Source organism: Cavia porcellus, unplaced genomic scaffold (assembly GCF_034190915.1).
Source record: "Cavia porcellus strain 051 isolate PalLab524CR breed Dunkin Hartley unplaced genomic scaffold, mCavPor4.1 scaffold_38, whole genome shotgun sequence".
In the NCBI taxonomy this organism is placed as follows: Eukaryota; Metazoa; Chordata; class Mammalia; order Rodentia; family Caviidae; genus Cavia; species Cavia porcellus.
In genome coordinates this window covers 2,787,351-2,805,497 of record NW_026947521.1, presented here as the reverse complement: position 1 = coordinate 2,805,497, position 18,147 = coordinate 2,787,351, and the positions used below count along the sequence as shown (strand labels likewise).

General features: G+C 37.2%; 1 protein-coding gene across 18 annotated transcripts in view; it reads left to right on the top strand.

The window, feature by feature from the left end:
- Vps13c (vacuolar protein sorting 13 homolog C) overlaps positions 1-18,147 on the top strand; it is a 154,148-nt gene that overhangs the window by 128,576 nt on the left and 7,425 nt on the right. For 13 of the 18 annotated variants that reach the window (XM_063243390.1, XM_063243388.1, XM_063243394.1 and 10 more), the window contains 13 exons: positions 690-830; positions 1,670-1,751; positions 1,854-1,923; positions 2,983-3,094; positions 3,208-3,321; positions 5,151-5,284; positions 6,992-7,073; positions 8,005-8,118; positions 8,906-8,981; positions 9,318-9,481; positions 10,395-10,440; positions 13,370-13,493; positions 14,241-14,355. In XM_063243390.1, the coding sequence (XP_063099460.1) occupies positions 690-830; positions 1,670-1,751; positions 1,854-1,923; positions 2,983-3,094; positions 3,208-3,321; positions 5,151-5,284; positions 6,992-7,073; positions 8,005-8,118; positions 8,906-8,981; positions 9,318-9,481; positions 10,395-10,440; positions 13,370-13,493; positions 14,241-14,355 (1,374 nt within the window). Of the gene's footprint in view, positions 1-689; positions 831-1,669; positions 1,752-1,853; positions 1,924-2,982; positions 3,095-3,207; positions 3,322-5,150; positions 5,285-6,991; positions 7,074-8,004; positions 8,119-8,905; positions 8,982-9,317; positions 9,482-10,002; positions 10,360-10,394; positions 10,441-13,369; positions 13,494-14,240; positions 14,356-15,022; positions 16,923-18,147 lie in introns of those variants that run through there. The other 5 variants (XM_063243395.1, XM_063243397.1, XM_063243396.1 and 2 more) reach the window with 3 other exon arrangements.

Below are 18,147 nucleotides of genomic sequence, written 5' to 3'. Positions count from 1 at the left end.
CTGTGAAGCCTGATTTAAATGTTTCTCTTCTGTATTGTTTTAACTGGTTTTTTCTACAAATCAGTTTTGTGAAACTTTTTGTGAAATTTATGCAGCAATTACGGTAGTTTATTGAAAATTTTACTCTTATATGTTGAATAATACCTATGCATTGCTAAGTACAGTTACATTACTTCATTGTTAGAAAACCTACAAAAGTTCTGCTGAATTAAATTCATTAATCTGAATGATTGTTGGTATCCACAAATAAAGGTGTGCTCTCCATGAGGCCTTCCAGAACAAAAACTGAAAGTCATGGTGGCTGCAGGAAGACTCCAGAAACTTGACTTGAGTGGGCAGCTTGCCATCTTCAGTCGTATACTCTAGGTGTTCTTTGTCTCTGGTGTCTGAGAGCTGAATCTGCACTGGTCACCAGATTTGTTTCCCACTCACCCTGACAGTGGGCTGCACATAAGTGGGGCGGGGTGGGGCTGTGCCCTTTGTGTCCAGCAGAAGCTAGCTATTAATTGTGTATAGATAGCTTTCTTAGAAAAGTGAGTCTGCTTCAGAGCTCTCGGTTGTAGATGACCTTAAGATCTTCTGGTGAGACATAGAAAGATAGTCTTCTCATTTGGTTTCATCAGTGCACAGATACCTAAAAGGAGATACTCTGCTAATACCAACTTATCAAAATTGTGCTTTTTTTCTAGGTCAATTTTGAGAAAGTTCCCATGGAAATGCGTCTTCCTATTCAGTGCCCTATTAAACGAGATTTTCTGTCAGGAATTCAGGTTGAATTTAAGCAGTCTCCTCATCAGAGGAGTTTAAGGGCCAGGTTGTATTGGCTACAGGTAATATTGTTATCCTTAGTTAAATAAGTATTTCTAAGTACTTTGACAATTTTGACAGTGAAATTTCTCTTTTTATATTAAACTTGATATCTTCTGTGGGACTTTGAGTATAGTTCAGTGGTTGAGCACATGAGGCCCCAGGTTTAACCCCCAGCACCAAACTAATAAAAAAAGAAATTGCTCATGTTTTTCCTCTTCTCTCAAGTATTATTATGTGAATTCAGCATCTCCCTTACCATCAGCATTAAAGAACATGTAATTCCGGCAACTGTTGAATTTGGCCTGTTAACCTGCAGGGGTGTTGTCTTATTGGGATGATGTTGTTTTTAAAAGTCCCTCGCATCTGTGATGGGATTCCCAAGTGAGATCTTCCTTTGTTGTTCTTCATGGTGAAGCATGGGGCTTTACTGGAGGTTTCATTTGGATGATTGATTGCTTTTTCCTTCTCTGAACCTCCCTCCTTGTCTTCTTTTTAACTATAAAGTTGTTATGTAAGGCATTTTCTTTTTTTCTTCTTTATTCTTTATTTAGAGAATTCTTCTGTATTTCTTAGTCAGTTTACTTACATCTAAATATTTAAACCATAAGTAGTAGAAATCTCACAGGATTGACTGGTTCAAATATTTGCACTAATAGAGTATATGTTAGAGGTATGAAGGAATTCATATATGTAATTATTATATAAAGACTTGCCTCTGCTGAGGTGTATAAGTTTTACAGATTATGAGGTGTCACATGTCCAAGCAGATGCTGAATTACGGTGAAGGTAGCGTTTTGTATAATTCTGTCTGTGACACCAAAAGCTTCATTAAAGCCTAAGTTGGTTTTCTTCTTTTCAGGTCGATAATCAGTTACCAGGTACCATGTTTCCTGTTGTATTTCATCCTGTGGCTCCTCCCAAGTCCATTGCTTTGGATTCAGGTAGAAAAGGAATTACAGGCATACCTTGTTCCTAAAAGCTAAGTAGGCGCAAGTTTTGTCTTGTATAAAGCTAATCTTTCTCTTGCATCTGCTTCCTTTTAGAGCCCAAACCTTTCATTGATGTGAGTGTCATCACAAGATTTAATGAGTACAGTAAAGTCTTACAGTTCAAGTAAGTATTTTCACTGTTTATCTAAAGGAATCTAAAATGAGAATTTATTTTGAAAATAAATTTTATTCTTTTTGAAAGTCATTTCTGTAGAAAATTATCTTCCACCTGAACATATAAATCCACTTTTGATTTTTTAAATTTCTTCATTTTTTAAAAAAATTTTAAAGATGGTAAAGTCCAACAAAACAGAACAAAGTCAATCAAAACAGAGCAGCAAAGTTAGTACAGAACTTCAAAGCAGGATGCTAGGAAAGCATCAGTAGCTGCCATAGTGTATCTTGTTATCGCCACAATAGTTGTCCATTCCATCAGGTATAGCAGAATCAAGCCAAAAACAAAACAGAAGAAAGCCAATCTAAACAGAAGTTTGAATAAAATAAAACAGAACAAAACAAAACAGAGAAAACAATACTGGATTTCAAAGATAAGATAGAAAGAAATCCCCCATATTTGCTATATTGCACTGTCATCCTCCGAAGAGATGCTCAGACTGCTGGCCCCAAAATCAGCTGGACAATAGAAAAGTTTAGTTGCTTCATGTAACTTAGTTGCTATCAACACAGCCTATTCTCTGAACCAGCAGGTGGCGGTCTGGTTGGCTGAACCCACTTTAGGTCAAGGACTTTTTGCCCTTAAATTATTTTAATGACGGTGTGTACGTATTTGAAAATGTAGAATTCCATCTGTCACCTTCATTTTGTAACTTCAATTAGAGTGTGGAGTAATGAAGTACAGATGATAAGTGTCTGTGAGTTGTGTTCGTTAAAGCAGTTGCTGTAAACTAAAAATGGAGTGGTGCGTGCTGCATATTCTAATTTTGTTCATCTTCATTGTGAAATTTTACCGTGCTGAGTGTTAATACAGTAATATTACCCCAAAGTGAAACACTATACTGAAAATTTTCGGTCTGATTAAGCTTTGCCCTTATTAATGTAATTTTTAAGAGATAAAGAAAAAATGTCTTACTGTGGCTTTTGACTAAATTAAAGTTTTAACATTGAAACTTACCAAGTTTGATGTAAACCCTTTTTCATTTTACGACTTTGTTTTTCCCTATAGGTATTTCATGGTCCTCATTCAGGAAATGGCCTTAAAAGTCGATCAGGGGTTTCTTGGCGCTATGGTTGCCCTGTTTACCCCAACAACTGACCCTGACGCTGAAAGCAAACGGGTAACAGTTTCATTCCAAGGAAAACTGTGTGAAAGGTGGTAAAGTCAATTAGTTTTAAAGATAATTTCAGTGCAGAAAAAAATTAAAAGAAATTCTTGATTTAACCTTTTCAGACACAGTTACTCCAACAAGATATTGATGCTCTAAACACAGAGTTAATGGAGACTTCAATGACTGATATGTCAGTTCTCAGTTTCTTTGAACATTTCCACATTTCACCCATTAAGGTTTGTTGCTATTTTGAAATTTTAATGTAATTGTTTTAAGACTTTTAAAGGGTCTGTGTACCAGTGTTTTTAATTTGTTACATCAAATATTTGGTGAGAACTTTGTTTGATTAATGGTAACAATTAAGGTGGTTCTCTGTAACAGATGTACAGTGATAATTCCCACAGAAAAAAATTACTAGAGCATGTTCTCTAGTCTTGGATTAATAACCCCTTACTCAAGAAAGATGAAGACGCTGACAAAGGCATTTCTTAATTAGGTGTAGAAGTGCCCACCAGCATCTAATGTGTTGGTCGCACTTCGTAACCACTGTCACTGTGGAAACCAAGCACATCAGGGTGCCCTGACCGGAGTGCGAAAGCGCTGAAGTTGGCGTTCTGCTCTTGACGCGATGTTTTCCCTTTCCCACATTTGATTGCAACTGAGGGAGTAGAAAATTGGATGCCTTTCACTTGCCTGATTTTGTACTTTATGAACCCATTTCTTTTTTCCCCTTTTGTGCTTCTCAGCTTTTACAGGGAAAGGTGACTACTTAGTAAATTTACAAATCCTATCAACCATAATGCTCGAAACTTGTGTAATGGACCAGATTTAACAATTAAGAAACTGGAAAATATTGCTGATCCTTTACATTTTCAAAAATTGTTCACAGCACTTTATTTTCAGTTGCATTCACAATCCATTGAGCTTAAGTGGATGGTTTCATAAATAAGGTTATTATTTTAAAATGATATGTTAGTTTGGTGATATCAGACTCAGGTATAAGATCACCTTTAAAATTGACATTGTTTTTTGTGTTAGGTTATAAAGAGTTTCTTTTTCATTACTGAGTGAAAAATCTGTTCTTTGTGGGATTAAATAATACCCTTCAACAAAGTTTATTGAGTGCCTGTTATCCAAATTGCTGTTCAGACATGAAATGACTTCTTGGAGTTTATATTGTAGGGGAGTGTTAAAGATTGCTAATTTAGCTCTTCATGATCTTAGACACACTGGGAATTATGCTGTTCAGTAGAATAATGAAGATTATGAACAGTTATTTTTGTAGTCCATGTTGACTTTGCCTCAGGGAGGGGTAGAGCCCTGGGCTTTCCTGGGCTTGTATCAGGTCCACTTTGTGTAGCTCTGGGCAGGTTAAGTAGGACGTCCAGGGAGGACAGAAGGAGAAAGGAGAGTCATCTGCTTCCCTGACACGTGTTGAGTTACCCGTTGTCTGTGTCTTCCTGCTCTACTGCATTAATGTTGCTATTGGATAAAGTGGAAGCCAATGGGAAGGTGAAAGTCTGCTTTTAAGGACTGAGAGAGGTACTGTGGAAACTGAAAGCCTTGTGATTTCTTTTAAAAGTTTATTTGGCAACTCACTAACTGTTCCATAATTGTCATGCCATTGCTAATTATTTTTATGGTATAATTATAACATAATTGTTATCATTAATTGTTGCCATGAGCTGTGTGCCTTAATTGGATGAAAATAAATAATTTCCTGTTTTGGCTGGCAAACTGTGTGCCAGCTGACGTTTTCTTCTTTAAATCATTATCTCATTTTTGTACAGGGATTTTGCTTCCTTCCTAATGACATGATGGTATTTATACACTTGGAATGAAAATAGAGGTCCAGTTTTGAGTCAGACCACTTGTATTTTGTCAGAAAATAAATGAGAATCAGATATGAGTTGTTCTTTATTTGTATACAGGATAAATAATATGTTTTAGCAGGGCTTTCATTGGAAGATACTTATGGTTGTCATACTAGATTGGACAATCTGGGTCCTGTTGTATAAAGCTTTTGTGTTTTGCTTGTGTTTATTGAATATTATGTTTCTTTTAGTTGCATTTGAGTCTGTCTTTGAGTTCTGGAGGTGAAGAATCAGACAAACAGGAAATGATTGCGATTCATTCTGTCAACCTGCTTCTGAAAAGCATAGGTGCCACTCTGACTGATGTGGATGACCTTATTTTCAAGTAAGACTTCTATTCCAGTACACTGGAAGCTATTTATGCCAAGGTTGGGTGTTTGGATACTAATTTTTCTATTTCTGTAGTATTAGCCTAGGAGGTTGATAATGCTTACTACGTGAAGAATTTGATCCATTTTTGATGGTGTTCTTTAAGATGTGCTTATTTTATTAATAACAATGATGATGAAGTCATATTTTCTTTTATTACTCATATGTTGGGGCTGGGGATTTAGCTCAGCGGCATAAGCGCCTGTCTTGCAAGCAGGCAGTCGTGAGTTCGATCCCTGGTACCGATAAAAAGGAAAAAGACAAAAAAAAAAAAGTATACTCATATCTGTGTAATATGAATATAAAATAAAAATTTAATTATTTTCTGTATTTAGAAATTTGTAGCAATGAAGTGAGATTTCATTGTAACCACCCAGCAATGTACAGAAATAACAACATCTTGTTACCTTTAATATGAGGATATTTATGTGTGCTGGTTACGTATGAATTCAGTAACTCTCTGTGGCATTGAATATTCAATAGTGGTATTGGGACAAGGAGTCAGCTGGAAGAAAATTTTTCAAATTATTTCTGTCTCACAAAACAAAGGATAAAATACTGTGTAATTTTCAATCTGAAAGACTTGAAAAAAATTTGTTATTAGATCTGTGAGTAAAAAAAATCTAAGCTTAAAAGCTATAAGAAAAATTTCTTACAGCTTTTCAGTGGAAAATGCAAAATAGATTGTACCACATAAAAATTAAATATTTCGTATTAGAGCCGAGGAAGATGAAGACAAAAGCTGGAAAAGTACAATGATATAAGATGTAGAGAGGATTTTTAGTGTTAATATTAACCATTCCTAGAAATTCCATTGGTGTCACAGCCATTGGACAGTAAGAGGTACCTCACAGAAAGGAAAGTGAAGGTGACTGATTGATAGTTGAAATGTCTAGTTTTAGTATTTATCAAAAGTGCATGTAGGGGCTCAGCAGCATAAGCACCTGCCTTGCAAGCAGGCGGTCATGAGTTCGATCCCGGGTACCGATTGAAAAAAAAAAAAAAGTGCATGCAGATTGATGTAAATTATCACCACTTCAAAATGTAAGTGGTCCTCATACTAAAGCTCTGCATCTATGGAGTCTGTTTTTGTGGTCTGTCATTCAGTATTCTGTTTTGGGAATTTAGTCCAAAACATAATCTTGAAAAGCAGCTAGAGTTATATTCAAAATATATGAGGCAGCATGAATTATACCCAGAACTGGGCTCTTGGTGACAGAGAGGAGTTGGTCATTCCGATGCTGTCCCACAGAGTGGCAGTGGAATGCTGTGTACCCGAGGTGATTTAATGGGACGTGAGTGAAGATAAAAACAGATACCCACAATGATGGCGCATAAAATATTGTAAATGCTTTGTAATTGCATAGAAAAGAATTAAAAATGGAAACGATGAGGAAACGAAAAAATCTAGAGTGGTGAGATGGTGGTTGACTTTAAAAATTGTGTACTCTGTCACATATTTATTGTAAGCTTACATGAAAATGCACTATTTTTATCATAATTTTGTTACCATAACATTAAGATACCAGCTGTAAATTACATCAGTGCAAAGTTAAATATGAAAGAATTGACTGTGACTAGAATAGGCTATTAGTGAATTTTAAGTCCTTTTCCCCCAGAATATAGTTTTAGTGTTTTGAAATTTTCCTTTTTCTCCTCCTAGACTCGCTTATTTTGAAATACAATACCAGTTTTACAAGAGAGATCAACTCATGTGGAGTGTTGTTAGGCATTACAGTGAACAGGTAATTTCTTATTAGAGTAGCTTTCAGGGAATATACTTCATAAAATACTAGAATAAAACATTTGTATGTGATTGTATAATACGTAGTAATGTTTACATAATTTATCTCAATTTATAATCTCAAAACTTAGTGTTCTTCTTAAAGGATTAATTTGTTCTTTAGTTCTGCCACCATTATATACTTTTCAAAAATTTCCCCCTGTGCCTCTTTCCCTTTGCAGTTGTTACCATTTGGGAAAGAGTAGTGATTTTGGTGTCATTACTTTTGAGTTCTTGAGGGGCTGTTGTCTGTCAGCATAGCATATGGAATTGCAAGAGAAACTGTGGTCTGGTGTCTTTCCTGGACGTCTATCACCCTGTGGTTCTGTAGGTGTCCAGCTGCTCAGGTGGCATTGCTGTGTCCTGAGACCACAAGTGGTTTCCTCTTGCTGTCTTGTGCTAGAAGGTTTTCTCCTTTCTGATGTGTAGATGTTGCAGTGATTACATGTTCAAATAAGGATTTCATTTTTCTTGTTTTTTGTTTTAGTTTGTAATTATTCTGCACATAATTTAAAAAGTAATAGTGATGATAAGGTAAAAATAACAACCACCATTACTGAATTATGTATTTGTTTAATAGGTATACTCACCCATGCAAGGTTGATGTAGCTTTGCGTTTCATAGATGAGAAGGTGGAGGCTGGTAGATACTTGTCATGGTTTTCATAATTGCTAAAGGACAGACTCTACCTCAAACTTAGTTTCAATTTGAAAGCCGTACAAGTGTGACACTTGATACACAATGAAATATCAGTCAGTGGATGTGGGAGTGGAGATTTCACATTGCTCTCCTTTTACCTAAGCGTAATCTCTCACACCCATCCCCTACTGTATCATGATGCCCTTTTTTTTGAACAGCTGCAAAGGACTTAGTTTACCTTTTGTCTTCCATAGTTCTTAAAACAGATGTATGTCCTTGTGTTGGGCTTAGATGTGCTTGGAAACCCATTTGGATTAATTAGAGGTCTGTCTGAAGGAGTTGAAGCTTTCTTCTACGAACCCTTCCAGGTATTGATTTTTTTAAAAGTTCAAGTGTGGGTATAAAATTTTTAATGACAATAGTTTGTATTTTCATTGTATCTAGGAACTGAATGATATTTATTTATTTAAAAATACTTGAAATGACATTGAAAGCCTGATTTTGTGAATTAAATAAGCACTTGTGCTTATCTGGACAATGAAATGTGCCCATGTCCCAGATTTAGTGTAGTTACGAGGGTGTTTACAGTGTCGGGTAGACTGTAGATTCTTTTGATGCTGTTGCACCGCTGTGGGAGGGACTGGTGGGACATTAGGAGCCAGCCTGCTGTCACAGTCATGCTTTTGTCTCATTCGTCCAGCTCTCCAAAGAGTGGGAGCCCAGTGTGCTGAGAGTGTTGTTTGGAAGGATGAAGCCGAGAGAATAAGTGGGAGGGTGAGAGAGTCAGAAACATCTATGCACTCAGGCGGCCTGCTAGCAGTGCAGCAGAAAGCTGAATATGTGCAGATATGGACTCAGGCGGTCCTGGGAGCAGCTGCCGAAGAGGCAGGCAGCTTTGTACTGCATGGCCCACTTAGCCCACTTAGCCCACTTAGCATTAAAACTTTAATTTAACGTCCAGGTTTTTTGTCTTACAGAAGTTGCTGAGATTGTGTGGTAGAAAATACCTTTGATTAGAGTGGTATTCTATCAGTACTTGAAATATAGGATAAAAATTGTCTTGTTAGCCTTCATGGATCTTTACACACTCATCATATTCATGAAAACCCTGAATTTTAAGGCTTAATTCTAAGTAGCAAACTTCCTTTGGGCCAGGGTGCTGTCCAAGGTCCTGAAGAGTTTGCTGAGGGGTTAGTGATTGGAATGAGAAGTCTCTTTGGGCACACAGTAGGTATGTATCACCAATTTACATGTATCTGTATACTTTTATATTAATATAAAATGTGTTGTTTATGAGAAGTAAATGATTATATTTAGTAGGTGGGATCACTTAGTCTCTTTTAAAAGACATGTTTTCGTGTTTTTAAATGGGAAATAATTTAATATTGGCCTGTTAGTTTTTAAATATGTCTTTGTGGTGAATCAATGTACTTCAAATATTTGATAGTTGGCAAAAAACGTTTCATTTTTGTGTGAGACAGATTTGTTAGTTGGAAGCAGTGCGTGCTGTGCATTGTGACATTGCTTCCATAGGACCCATGTGACTTCCTCCTCTGGCTTTTGGTAGGTGGTGCAGCCGGAGTTGTGTCTCGAATCACTGGTTCCGTTGGGAAAGGTTTGGCAGCAATTACAATGGACAAGGAGTATCAGCAAAGAAGACGAGAAGAGATGGGCCGACAGCCTAAAGATTTTGGAGATAGCCTGGCCAGAGGAGGAAAGGGCTTCCTGCGGGTAAATCTTCTTCAAGAACCTTCAACTTTTATATGAACATTTTGGAGTGTGCAATCCAAATGCTGAGTTTTGGTTTTGGGGGGGGGGTTTGGTACCCAGAATCAAACTCTCAGTCTTGTGCTTGCCAGGCAGGCACTTGTGCTGCTGATGCTGAGCTGTGTCGTCCCCAGATAAAGGTATCTTTTGTTTTTCTTGAGACAGGGTCTTGCTATGTAGTTTGGGCTGGCCTTGAACTCATTTTGTAGCCCAGGCTGGCCTCGAACTTGCAGCAGTCCTCCTGCCTCAAGCTCCCAAGGGCTGTAATTACAGGCGTGCATCACCACACCAGGCCTACACTGCTGTTTTTGACAGTTGTTAAGAGTGTATAACTGTATTTTTAATCTTGGAAGTATTTTCAAAAAGCTGCGACTGGTGTTTGAGCCAGTAAGTTTTAACAGCTGTCTCTTACATTCTGTGAAATGCTCTATTTGTCAGGTTATTTGCTGTGCCAGGGTGTTTTCTTTATTTTCTGTTTTTTACAGTTCCATTAAATTAAAAAGTAATCTCATTGAAATGTATAATTAGATTATTTCACTCAACTAATTTTTATTGATGTGAGACGGAGGATTACACAGAGAGATTGAATCAACCGCCTGTGCTCGTACAGCTGACAGGTAACAGAGACAGGTTTAGGTGCTCTATCTCTGCCTTACTGCTCTGTCTTCCATGGATGTACTCAGTTAAAAAGCTCTGTGACTTAATATCTTTACAATAATAATGTGCTCACATGCTCACATTATCAAGTGAGTCATGAGTCTTTAGTCTTTTTTTTTTTGAATTTTTGTTTCTAGTATGTTTGTAGAGACCTCTAGTGGTTGATTTAAAATTAAGCAACTTCTCTCCCAGGAACCTTTCTGATTGATTTCTCTTTCAGGGAGTTTTTGGTGGAGTGACGGGAATAATAACAAAGCCTGTAGAAGGTAGGTTGAGAGTATTTCTGCCCGGTAAAAAGTAAAGTGTCAGTGCTTGATAAACATGCTAGATGTTGCTATAAGATACTTGAGAAAACCATTGACTAAATTTTAGATTCACATTCTTAAATTATTTAGTATATCTTCCTCAGAAAGCAGAGACATTAAGTAGGAGATTATGATTCAGACTTTGAAAGCTGTTTTCATCAGAACCATCAGCAAACTAGATTTTTTGAGACTCTCACTAGTAATTGACTTGAGGTTTTTCTGTGGTTATCTTTTTTATAGTCTCATTTAAAAAGGTACGAATTCTTCAGTGCAATCCCTATCAAAATCCCAGTTGGTATTTTTTGTGACAGTTGACAATCTAAAATTTATATGTAAATTCAAGAGTTCCAAAATTGCTGAAACAGTCTTGAAAAAAGAGCAAATTTGGAGGACTTATACTTCGCAATTTTAATACTTGTTATATATAGAGCTGTAGTAAAAAAACAGTGTGATACTTGTGTAAGAATAGACGTATAGATCAATGGCGTATAACTGACAGTTGACAGTTCAGAAATAAAATCTTCCAGTTATGGCCGATTGAGTTTGGCAGGGGTGCTGAGACGGCTGGACATCCACACGTGAAGCAGAGTAAAACTGGACCCTTAACCCTGTACTGTGTAAAAGTGAACTCCAAATAGGCTAAATACCTAAACATAAGAGCAAAGCTACAGAACTCAAAGAAAACACAGAGCCAGGTCTCTGTTACTTTGGGGTGGCTTAGCTTTTCTAGATGCGACACCAAAAGCACAGATGAAAAAAAAGAAAAAGTAGTTAAATTATACTGCACTAGAATTTAAAATTTTTGTGCCAAAAGGACACCATCAAGAAAGGGAAATGACAGTCCACAGATTGGAAGCAGAATTTTACAGACATCTATTTGATGAAAGACTGAATATAAAGCACTCTTACAAGTCTCAGTTTAAATGGACCAAGGATATGAATGGACATTTCTCCAAATCAGATGTATGAGATGAGACTAAAGGACCAGGGACTTAGCAGCCTAAGCACCTGCCTGGCAAGCGTGAGGTCTTGGATTCAATTCCTGATACAAAAAAAAAGAGAGAGATGACTAAAATTCATGATGAACATTTAAATTTTTGAAAATTAGTATAATACAAGATGTTGACACTAAGTCCCCTCAGAATCTCCCCTTCGATTTGAACACACTTACCCCATTGCTTTTGCCACTTCTGAAGCAGTTCTGGAAGCCGTCCTTAGTATCGGTACAGGTGAACGTGGCTGCTGAGGGCCATCCAGTGGGCAGGCATCTTGTTGGAAGGTGAGGGTGGGTCCTCATGCATTTTGTTACTGGGTCTGGCACCATGCCACTGAGTGCTGGTCTCCAAAGTTAAAGGTAAGTGCTTTGAATTGATTCAGTACACTGAGGCAGCCGCGACGGCACAACCACAGACACTTGTGAAAGAGGACTTCAGAGCTGCTTCAGAGAGGGGCAGGGCGATGGGATGAGTGTGCTTGGAGGAGGGAGGAGGATAATTGACATTGTATCTTTCACTGTTTTATTTATATATTTAAAAAAGAAAAGTGAGGAAAAAAAGCAAAAGGCATAAACAACAGCAAACTCAAACAGTAACAATATAGGGTGTCAAAACAATGAAAGAAATTTAACAATGGTTGTTATATTACATATTGTTCTCTTTTTTTTTAAAGAAAGAAAAGAAACTTAAAATAGAAAAACAGAAAAAGGTAGAACAATACCAAATTAAAAAAAATTACCATCACAGAATCAAAGCATAAATGGTGACTAGCCTCCCAAACATTGACAGTGCAGATACTTTTTTTTTTAAATGTAAACTTTCACCAGGTTTTCTGATCACTTGTAAAGACGGCTCATAAGAACATCTAATTAGTCATCATGCACAAATCACAGTCACATACCACGTCACACCTGTTAAGAAGGCTGAACTCAGCACAGTGTGGGGAAATCGAAGCCCTCATACATTGCTGATAGGAATGGAAGGTCATGCAGTTCCTGTGTGGAAGAATCTGACTGTGCAACCAGAGACTTAGCTGGGCTCTCGTGTGGCTCTTTTGGTGTAAGGTATGCACCCAAGAGAGTTCAAAGAGAGGTTCAGACAAAAACTTTATGATAGCAGCATCTTACCCCAAATATCCTCCTAGAGGGCCGAAATACCCTTTCCCTGTTGTATGAGTAGCTGAAATATGGCATATCCGTACGATGGATTATTGTCCTACTTGAAAAGAGATCAAATACTAATAGGTACTACAAGATGGATGAGCCATGAAAACAGGTATAAAGTGGAGAAAGCCACTGGTACTAGAACACTGACTGAATAATTTTGTTCATGGGAAATGTCCACAACAGGCAAATCTGGTGAAATAGGCAGTGTCTGTAGGAGAGTGAGCAGGGGGCAAGAAGTGAACTGGGTGATCAGATTAGGGAAGACTTGGGGCAGTCGTGAGGCTTGGTAATCGACACAGGGTTTCTTTTGAGGTGTGGTACAGAGTTTGAAAAGTTGTGATCTAACTTCTTTAGTTAACTTCTAATGTCTAAAAGTATATTGCTTGAAAAATCTTGATGATTGCTGTAAAAAAGAACATTGTATAGTCAGTTCTCCGGCCTTGCAGTTGCCTCTGCTGACTAAAGGACCAGTCAGCTCTGGAGCTTTGCAGCTGTCTGGAGTGCTGGTTACCCACTCTGGGGTTTGGTTCAGCAGGACTGAGTTGGGGCCCAAGAATTTTCACTTAGCACACACTTCGAGGACCCAGTGTTCTTGTGTGAGGATTAAATTTAACTTGTTTAGAAAGTCAGTATCTTGTAGCTTTCTGAGTTTGGTGCACATTTCTGTTGAGTTCAAACTTGCTTATTTTAAAGGATCTTTGTATACTTATTGTCTTTTTTCCTCTGAAGGTGCCAAAAAGGAGGGAGCTGCTGGATTCTTTAAAGGAATTGGAAAAGGGCTCGTGGGTGCTGTGGCTCGTCCGACAGGCGGGATTGTCGACATGGCCAGCAGCGCCTTCCAGGGCATTCAGAGGTGAGTGTGCCCACTCGGGCAGTGCTGTCAGGAGTGAGTGGAGTGCTTGCTGCCTCTGGGACTGAGTTCACTTGGAAGTTACAACAGCTTGACAGGTAAGGGGCCACCAGAAAGGAAGCAGAAAAGATTTGTTCAGTTTCCCTCTTTTTCATCACCTCCCCCAGTCTTGGTTGCTGTCTGTCTCTGTGTCATATATATGAATGAATGTACCCAGGAGTATTATACTACTACTGATCTGTACCCATAACTCTTTTTTATTTTTTGTTTTAAGATGGGTCCAGGTTGGTTCAGTACTTGTGATCCTACGCAGCTTCCTGAGTAGCTGGGATTACAGGCGTGTGCCACCATGACTAAAATGTAGTTACCACAAAACAAACAGTTACTGGTCTTGCCATATGCTAAACACTGTGCTGGGCACCAGGAAAACAAAGAGTAGGTGATGTAGTCTTTGCTTTTATTATTTGTGACTTTGTTTAGGAAGACGGTGGAATGGGGTTGGGGATTTAGCTCAGTGGCCCAGGCGCTTGCCTGCTAAGTGCAAGGTCGTGAGTTCAATCCCTGGTACCAAGAAAAGAAGAGGATAGAAGCTTAGGGTTCAGAATTGGACTTACTATTTTCTGCTATATTTTGGGCTACATAAAATTATCATTGTTTGCTTATCAAATATTTGTATATTTAGTCAGCATGTGTCTTTGGATTATTTTGAAGTATTCTCACATATTGCACATTTTCTGCTACCTTGCGTAGGGCAGCGGAGTCAGCTGAGGAAGTGTCGAGCCTGCGCCCCCCTCGCCGTATCCAGGAGGATGGCATCATTCGTCCCTACGACAGGCAGGAGTCAGAGGGCCATGACTTGTTCGAGGTAAATTCTGTTCTTTGAGGATACAAGCAGAGTTCAATTTTAAGGATTGCTAGAGCCAGGATTTCAGGCCCTTAACGTTCCTAACTGATGAACTTCATTGAAGGATGAGAGCCGGTTTGTAGAATAATTTAGATTATTTATTTTTTGTTTTAGCATAGTATGTTAAATGTAAATATTTGGTGAGGTTTTCTGCACAGTAGCAAAGCTTTTTGGTGCAGGAAAGATAATGTTAAAAGAAGTCACAGGCTGTACTCATTTAGTGAACATTGTTAGTTTTGGCTTCCTGCTTTGTAGCTAATCACTGGAATTTCACTGCTTTTTCTCCCCCACAAATTAGTTCATTTGCACTACTTTATAACTCTAGATTTATTCAGGTAAACAGCTGAGGAGAGAAAAAAAGGTAATATAAGGTTACAATTCTGTTAACTTTTAAAGTTTTCCATCTTTTACTATAACTTTATTATATTTAAATAATACGTACATAAATAAATTGCTGTTTTTCCGTCACTGGCTTTCCTGCAAAGACAGCTTATTAATATTTTCTTTCCTTGACTTTAAAATAAATGACTCTGAATCATTCTTAGCCTTTGGTTTGTATTATATGTGATTCCATTTTATCTTTTTGCGTGCTTCTAACTTTATTTTCTTTCTTTTTCTGCCTACACAGCAAGAACTGGAAATACAAGAGTAAATGTTTCCCATTCTACTACTTGATTTCATCCTTAATCAGCACAAGCTGTGGTACTGACTGGGTGTGAGTCAGACTGAGAGCCACCTCTAGTGAGATTGGCTTTATAACTCTCCTCTCCATTTGGGCTTTTGACCGTAGCATTTGATAACAAACAAAAGTGATAGTGTATCTGGTAAAACAGTGCTGGTAAGCGCTCAGTGTAAAAGATGAGAGGTTGTGGGAAACAGCTGCTTCCAGTTTAGTAGGTGAAAGACAGTCCAAAACCAGATGATTCTACTATCATTTTGAAAATTTTATCTTACAGTGTTTATGTGCATTTAGGTAAAGTTGAAAAGAAAGGGGTAGTTTTTATATTCAGCCTATTGGATGTATTCTTTTTTTGTTTTAATTTTATTTTAAAGAGGGTAAAACCAAACATAACAAAACGGAACAAAGCAGATCAGAAGAAAACAATGTAAGAGACACAGATTCGGATGTATTCTTATGTTTGCAAGTCATGATGGTGGAATATTATTTCCCAAATTACTAAATAGACTTTTGGTTCCCCAATTACTAAGTTTACTCAAGTCAAAGGACGATGAATTAGGGCATTTGTAAAAGTCAGTTGCTCTGAGTCTGTCTTTAGACTCTAAGTGAGAGTTGTCATATGAGGTTTGAGACTCTGTTTCCCTTTCCTCTTTTTTTCCCTTTTTGATCTCATGTTATATACATGCTCAGTCTTGCATTTATGCTTTTCAGAGATCCAGTCTCCTTGTTGGTTATATGTGCTTTGTAATTTTTAGGTTTAATTAGTGCAAACAGAAAGAGAAGTTATGTGTAATTTTTTAAAATAAATGATTGAAATGTTTAATTGGCTTTAGCAGCATCTTATCTCACAGCTTTATGCTGTGCCCAAAATTGAAACTAAAGTAAAATTTAGATTTCTAATGTGTTGCTTATTTGAGCACAGTGAAACCATGAACATACAACAGCTGTTCAATTATCAAGATAAGACTACAGTTATCAAGATAATTACTCTTTTGATTCACATTTAAAAGAAGCACTTTGCTGGAAACAACTGGCATCTGAAGAGGACCCAGTGCAGGAGTAGCAGGACTGCTGCTCTTGGGCTGGAGGAGGTAGCCTGCAGGTGGAGCACTTGCCTAGCGCCTGCCAGGCCCTGGGCAGCCCCCAGCATACCCTCCGCTGCCCTGGCACACACAATTTCTGTCCCTTATGGGACCAGGTATAACAAAACATACAAATACTAAAAGTAGTTGGCAGACTGCTGGTATGTCTGGGTAATTGATGGAAGGCAAAATTATGACTGTAGTTTTCTGTGAGAGTCAAGCACAGTAACTGGTTTGAGATGCTGTCTTGTCAGTAATAGTTACCCTTCCTAAGATTCTTGAGTAAAAGGGATTTTTAATTTTCTTGGCTGTGTCAGTTTTAATGAGAATTAAATTTTGGGAACTTTCATACTTCAAGATATTTTTCTTGTTTACTTGTTTAATTTTTTTAAAGCTCCTTAGGTTATTAACCTTTTACTTGTGATTTTTTTTGAACAAATGTATGTTAATAAGCATAAAACCTCAAGAAACTTTATTAGTTTATTTAGATGTCATCTTCTTGTCTGATTTATTAATTCTTTATCAAGCAGTCCTTTAAACTGTAATTATTATTATGGTTACTAGAAGGTATACAATGTATATTACTGAGAGGACTTAGTATTTTTTCCCAAGGGTGGTAAGCACAAATACTGAGAAATTTAAACTGTTTCACCCTTTACCTATCTTACTGTGCTTAGATATTTGAGTAAGAAATATTTATTGATTATTTAGACAGTTTTGGATATTTTTAAAATCAACATGGCCTTAAAGGACCACATATAGCAAAAGGTAAATAGCAAAGAGTACTAGCATATAAAAATGATACCATTTCATCTCTTACAATAATTTATTAGGTCTTTTGATCCCCATTTAATAGTCAGCTTTAAGAATTTCATATACCAGATTTTCATTATGTTCTTCTTCTCTATTCTTCTAGGATAATTACTGTTTACTGCATATGTGTGTGTGTATATATATGTATATATGTGTGTATAATATATGTGTGTGTGTGTGTGTGTGTGTAGTCAGTTTTACATTTAATATTAATTTTGGCCCAGATTATATAAGATTTAAAATGAGGTCCCTTACCTTTCCTTTTTAATTATATTTTCCATGTTCTTAGAAAGGCTTCATTAGCATTTTAAATTCTTGCATTAGCATCTGTTTAGGTAACCTTACATCATGTATTTTATTTTTAATTCATGGTATTAAAGTTTGTCTATTATTTTACAACAGTAATAATGCTATGATAGACATCAGCATATATTTTGTTTATTCATATCTTGTGCTGTTTGCTTAGAGTTAACTAAAAAATGAAGCACCAGGTAAAAGGCTTTCGTATCCTGTTACTAACTCCACATTGCATCCTGAGAAAGGAGAGAGGCGATGTTATCTGCGGTGTTGGTCTCCTGCTTCCATCAGTAATTATCTTCCTCTGAATCTCAGAGCCTAGAGAATTTTTAGTAGTACCTAGAAGGTCTGCCACAGTGTGTTCCGGTGATATCACACGTTAGAGGCATTCAAGGTTGAAGTGCAATAATCTGACAACTAATGAGATATATACGAGATAAAGAGTAGATACTATGTCTTATACTTGCATCTCTAAGTTAATTTCATTTTAGCATTTAAATTTCAAGGTGAAAATAAATTCCCATAATTGTTAATTCTTTTCCCATGTTCTCTTTGAAGAAATTGAGGCCTAATTGACAAAAGTATTTAGCTAACTCAGAGGTGAGCTGTGAAACAGGTGAGCCTGGCTCTGAAAGCTGCACTCCTCCCTTCCCGAAGTTCATTGCAAGGCTGAGGCCTCAGGCTTGGAGATTTCTCCATTTTTGTCTGTGGGCTTTGTAATTATCAAGGGACGCTTGGGGACCAACATCTTTTAATAACGTGTACTCAAGCATTAAAACAATATCTACAAGTGTGCTTTCTCTGCTTGCGATTATATTGATTATATTTTCCTGTAATAATATTGATATTGTATTCTTTGTTATAAAATATTATGGTCTTATT